The sequence below is a fragment of the Hippoglossus hippoglossus genome, chromosome 7, assembly GCF_009819705.1.
Source record: "Hippoglossus hippoglossus isolate fHipHip1 chromosome 7, fHipHip1.pri, whole genome shotgun sequence".
In the NCBI taxonomy this organism is placed as follows: domain Eukaryota; kingdom Metazoa; phylum Chordata; class Actinopteri; order Pleuronectiformes; family Pleuronectidae; genus Hippoglossus; species Hippoglossus hippoglossus.
This window is the reverse complement of record NC_047157.1, coordinates 4,097,703-4,103,702: the sequence shown is the minus strand read 5'-3', so window position 1 is coordinate 4,103,702 and position 6,000 is coordinate 4,097,703. Positions and strand designations below refer to the sequence as shown.

Here is a 6,000-nt window from a genome sequence, read left to right as displayed (position 1 = left end):
ACTGCAGACAAGAAGACTATTTGGTTTACACGTGTGCACATACATACATCATGTACACACACATACCTCATTTCATGTTCTCACTCATCTACACATGATCATTTTAACATGCCAAATGTGAGTCAGATTAATAGGTTGGCAGATCAGTGGATCTTTAACATTTTCCCTGCACATAAAAACAAAACAATCAGAGCAAACATCCAAGCACTAATCATTCATTTAAGTCAGCTCATTCAGTTTTGCACAAGTCAGTAGTGTTAGCAGACATATTGTTAGCAACAGCAGGAACAAGTGGGCGGAGACAATAAGGAGCAGGACCACACACAACAGATTACAGGTCAGAGGTCTAAGTCATGAATGCATGTTTCCTGTTCCTGGTGCGTCCCTCAGCTTTAACCCTTGTTAATAAATGTAGGACTTTCTCTTCTTCTCCTCAAACGTATTTTGCATCAAGCTAAGGACCCAGACCCATACAAGAGAGGCTACATTTAATGACCATAGAAGTGCTGAAGTTATTCTCCTCTCATATCTGGGATCCACCCAAATCTCCCCCGCCTGCGGGGTAATGCCTCAATCCACCTCCCCTGCGCAGCGAGTGCAGTGCCACAGTGCAACAGCCTCGCAGCAGTGACCCTATATGATACATGGGCTGTCCGTCACGGACTGGACCGCGGCACAGCCATGCCACTGTTGGCACCACTGGGATGGCCACTGCTAACAGATCAACTAGGAAGTGACGACTCCAGTAGCTTTTCTGAATTGTCTCGGAGTCAGACGAATGTTCCTCCTCTGCTGCGGCGCCCTCTGCTGTGACTTGTTCTTTAGTTTTATCTTCGTCTTCGTCCTCATCGTTAACCTCCACGACAGTGATGCCAGCTATCTCCTCATGGGAAGCAGATCTCCTCGGCTGGGAGGTATGTGGCAGCTCTACGCCTGGTGATAATTCTGACTGACTTGGACTCAACTGTCCTGTCTTGACTTGAGTTGATCCTGCTGATAGACCAACTTCTTCCGCAGTGAGGTTTTTCTTTGTTGTTCCATTCTGCCTGCTCTCTCCACAACATCCTGCAAATTTAAGCTCATCATGCATCCCTGATGATGTTTCTGATAAGTCACACAGTTTTTCTGATTCAGCCTCCTCCACTGCACCTTGCCTTTCCACCTCAGTTCCTCCTACTGCGCCCTGCCTCTGCTTCACATCATCCTCCAGCTTGATCACTGTTGTGTCATTATGCATCTCTGTTGCATCAGCATTTGCATCTGTTGCATTCTCTCTCTTTTCCATCTCCTGCTTTTCCTCTTCCTCCACTCCCTCCTTCCCCCCACATAAAGGTCTCTCCAGTGTGAATGCCACAGTAGCAGACCGTGGTAAAGGAGGGACCAATGGTGTTTTGGAGGCCGGGATTGGCTCTGTTGCCGTACTCATTATAGTCGCTGTGGTCACTGACGTTGTGGTGGTGATGGAGTCCAGGTCCTCCTCCCCCTCATCAGACATCCAGGTGGAGGTAGGGCTGCAGGCCTGAGAGCGAAAAGTGCGTTGCTCTGCAATGGTATCTAGATCAGAGGGGTAACCTGCTGTAGCAGGGATGGGGCAACTTTCAGTCTGAATGCCCATTTCTCGAAGGGGATGCAGGTACAGGTGGTGGTGGGACAGGCAGGGGTGGCTCATACAGCCCACTCCATCCAGGCCACAACGAAAGGGCATAATCCGTTCACTTGTGCACAGCTTCTCGTAGGTGGAGGAGTGTGGCATAGTGTGGGGAACAGAGTGGGATAAATTGCGAGGGAAAGAATGAGGTAAGGTATGGGAGTAGGTGTGAGGCAGAGAGCTGGGCAGAGAGCTGGGCAGAGAGTGGGGCAGAGAGTTGGGCAGATAGTTGGGCAGAGACTGGGAGAAGGTTTGTGCGTAGGAGTTGAGTAGTGCTGCTGTTTCCTCAGAGAGAAAGGCAGCCTCCAGCAGCAAATCGGCCCGGCTGGGAATGCTGCTCTCCCCACAGCACACAAAGCCACTGTCCTGGGTGCCGTCACCTGACAGACAAGGGAAGTCCTGTCCATTGCCGTTCTGGTCTGCCTGATCAGTGAACTTAGTGTAGGTGGAGCTCCGGGTCAGAGAACGTGCTGGGGAACCATCGCAGGAGCAAGACCCCCTGCCTCCTATTGCGGGTTTGGGTATTCCCCCTGGACTCTCCCCAGACACTGATGCTGGCGCCGAACCCCCAACACGGGTTCGATAGCCTGGTAAGACCTCCCCCTCTTTGGCTAATCCAGCCTGGGCTAACTCCATATTGAGCAAAAGGTTCTCGAGCTTGTGGTTCTGAGTGTTAATGTCCTGGAAGTACTTCTGGACCCCTATGTCCCCACTGGGTCCTCCTGCATCACTGAGCCTCAACCGGACAGTGTCCACAGCCTGTTTGAGCTGCTGGATCTCCTGACGCGCCTCCTTCAGGGCCAGCTGAGCCTCTACACGGTGACACTCCTCCTCAACCCAGTCTTCCTGCATCCTGTAAAGCTTGCCTCTCAGCGAATCTATCTCTGTGTCCCTATGGGGATGAAAAAGGACATGAGAAAAGAAAGCGTGAATATAAATGAGTAGGAAGGATAAAGATTTTAGCAAGGGAAAACCCGACAAAATAAACAGAGTTTCTGATCAAATTTGATTATTTCTACTCCCCTCTCAGTATCTCACCTGTCTTGCAGTGTGGTCATGGTTTCCTTTAGCCTGGACCGCAGGTGTCGGATACACACCTCCTTCTGCTGTAGGGGTGTGAGGTACTGCTCTGGTGGAGGTGGCCGAATACCATGGTTGTCTGTACATGAAGTGTACTTCTGGTGACGTCTAGGACACACAGGGCAGGTAAATCAAGAGACTGATGGTGTTTCTGGGTAGAGCTGCTCTTCAAACTTAAGTGTTGCAAGTTTTTATTCTTTGGCATTATGTCTTGAAACCACTTGTGGGTTAGATTAAAAAAATATCTATATATTTATTTGTACTGAAAAAGTCTATTATATTGTAAACTGTGGGTTTTGGTGCAAATATCTGAATCCTGCCTACTTTTAAACCTAGAGTGGTTGATGTTTTGGGCCACTTGAGTGCAGAAAAACAAGCTGCAAACACAACACTGACGTATCATCTTGCAGGACATACACTTGACCAAGCCAACAAATGATCTAAAAGTGGTTTACATCAAACAAACATGGAGCAATGTGTATTTGTGCCTCACTGACAGATACAAAGCCAATATCACTCCTTTGTTACATGTCAAGGAGGTTATGTTTTCACCCCTGTCCGTTTGTTTGTTGGTGTGTTGGGTTGTTTGTAAGCAATATCATTAGAAAACTACTGTACAAATGACCATGAAACTTGGTGGATTGATGCAGTATGGGTCAGGGAACAACGCATTAAACTTTGTGTGGATCTGGATCAGAGGCCAGATCCAGAAATGTTCTATTACTTCCTTTCATTGTCAGATAGGGTGTTTGTTAGTTTTTTGACATTTTTACAGATTTCCTAGGGAATAACTCATGAATCTTGATTAAAAGCATCAGGCATGTTTAAAGGACTGAGTAGAGAGAGAGCAATTTGGTTTTGATCTTCACCAGCTTCTAATGGAAATGCCACAGGCTCTTTAGGAGCCAAATGCTGCTCACTAGCTGGCTATTGTGCTGGTCCAGTAATTTACAGAGATTTTTTTTCATAACTTTGTTGCTTCCTGTCAGTGAAAACTACTGATGAGATAACGAACCAAAACAAAGAGTGAAAAGACACAAGTCTGCATAGAATAAAGAAGAGCTGAAGATAGTGAAAATAATTTTTTTTTAGGTCATCACTATTTTTGACCAAACACAAAGGTGTTTGATTTACTATTAAATCATTTTGCTTGTGTGATATAATCACTAAAAAGCAGAGAGAGAGAAAAGGTGTAGAATTAGAGCCTGATTCCAGCCTTGTGAATTGCTGCCCACATCTTGTTGAGTGATTTCGATAATTAAGTGACAATGACAGAGCAGTTCAGTCTGATCATCAGGCTAATTAAACAGCAAGGGAATGGAAATATGTTCACTTTTGGATTGAAATGCATACAATCATCTGTTTTACTGAGCAGGCCATGCAGTGTGTGATGCCTCACCCTTTGGTGGGGCTGCAGTCGCTGCCTTTACAAGAGCCTGAGGTGCTGCTGCTGCTGAAGGAGGCGTTGCCATAGGGATCTCTATTACTGGGTGTGGCCGGAGTCCGCCTGGTTCAAAGTAAAAGGAGACGTGTTAATCTCACGGATCACACCCTTCTTCCACTCTCCCATATTAGTTCAGGATTGAGTCAAACTACCTTATTCAGTGTAAACATTCAGTCTGTTTTATTCTGTATCTGGGGCATCAGGTGTTCACTAGGGGTTTCAACAATCTACTTATTTAGTAACTAGTACTAGTGCCAAATTTTCCAAAACAAGATATCTTTCATACTAGTCAACTCCCTGAAATGATCTGAGATAGACCTGTTTTTATTATCATGGTATATCCCTGGGAATTTAGGGTAACTAGCTAAAGTTAGCTGGTAAAACCGTGGAAGAGTTGTGTTTATTTAAAAGGTGAAGATGCTGTAAGAAAAACAAAAACAGTAAATTATCTATTTTGATACTTGGCCAGCTTGAGAGTGGTATACGCTTCTGAATGTAGACACTGAGGTGACAGTGAACTCTGTGATTTGCAAAACCACCATGACACTATTCGAATACAAAACGTCTAAATAGACACGAATGAAGCACACTTTTGTCCAAGTTCACTAACATGCAAGTACAACACAGATATGCACAAATACACACAGACACGTTACAAACACTACCCATAGACGGTTCTGCCTGAGACACACACACTCCCTTGTGCACTGACGGTGATGTTGCAGTTTGTTTCGAAAAGACAATGTGCTGTGCAAAGATGGAAACCAAACCAAATATCAAAAACAAATTACCTGCTCAATGACATAACTAAAAGAAGCATGCATCAAAAGAAACAAATCACTAGAGAGTATGAAAAACGGAAAGGACGAAGCAAGAGATACAGGTCAGAGTAGACATGATGCTGAGGAAACAATTCAGTTTTCCTCATCATGAAACATTCCCAACAGTCAAACAGTCTGATTATTCACATGCTTCAGAGGATCAACACTGATCTGAAGGAAACAGGAGGGACTCAGGACAGACCGAGAACGAGGGGTGGAGGGAGAGTTTGTGGAACGGTTGTGGCGGTCCGGAGACTTGGTGGAGGTGTATCCTTTACTTGGAGACTTGGTCGATGGATAGCCTTTAGTCGGACGCATTGAGACCATATAGCCTGTCTCCATGGGAACGTAGTCTAGCTCTATGAACCTGCAGTAGTCAAACCTGACCAGGCAGAAACAACAGCGTGTTAAATCACAGAGGAGGACCACACCTGAATGAAGCAATGTGCATGCTACAGAAGGTGCACACTGCCTTACAAAGGTGAGACAAAGCTGTCCTGCGTGTAGGATGTTGTAAGATTAACCTGATTCATTCAGAGTCTGAGCTGCCGGCAGCGTAGACGCCAAATATCAACAAGCACTCAAACAATGAAGTGGCCCTGGAGAGCTGGCTCTCTGAAAGCTTTACAAGAGGAAAGACACAGTGCTTTCATAGCTGAGGCTGCTCTCTGGCTGCCCATCGAAAACATCTACACAAGGTCATTTGCAATTACTGGCACAGAACACAAACTAACACTGCATCCTGAAATATCATCCACAAGAAGTCAGTGATTAGAGGAGCTGGGCATCAGCTTTTATTCTAAAAGCCGCATCGTGCAGAGCATCTGACTTCCAACAAGCTTCCACTCAAATGTTTTCAGACACAGAACATAAGCATATACTAATGCACACCAAATAATTGTCCGAACATGACCATACATTATCTCTCTTCAGTTATATTTGCTTGTTAATATCTTTATAGACTATCAGCCAGCTGTGAAGTGACCAGTCTTTCTCTCCACAAACCA

The 6,000-nt window shown here is 45.5% G+C and overlaps 1 protein-coding gene across 7 annotated transcripts in view; it reads right to left on the bottom strand.

Moving 5' to 3' along the window:
- Positions 1-459: 459 nt before the first annotated feature.
- snphb (syntaphilin b) overlaps positions 460-6,000 on the bottom strand; it is a 28,272-nt gene continuing 22,731 nt past the window's right edge. For 4 of the 7 annotated variants that reach the window (XM_034591300.1, XM_034591302.1, XM_034591304.1 and 1 more), the window contains 4 exons: positions 5,196-5,375; positions 4,128-4,235; positions 2,687-2,836; positions 460-2,540 (listed from right to left, as the gene is read on the bottom strand). In XM_034591300.1, the coding sequence (XP_034447191.1) occupies positions 524-2,540; positions 2,687-2,836; positions 4,128-4,235; positions 5,196-5,375 (2,455 nt within the window). In that variant the 3' untranslated portion in view covers positions 460-523. The remainder of the gene's footprint in view (positions 2,541-2,686; positions 2,837-4,127; positions 4,236-5,195; positions 5,376-6,000) is intronic. The other 3 variants (XM_034591303.1, XM_034591305.1, XM_034591306.1) reach the window with 1 other exon arrangement.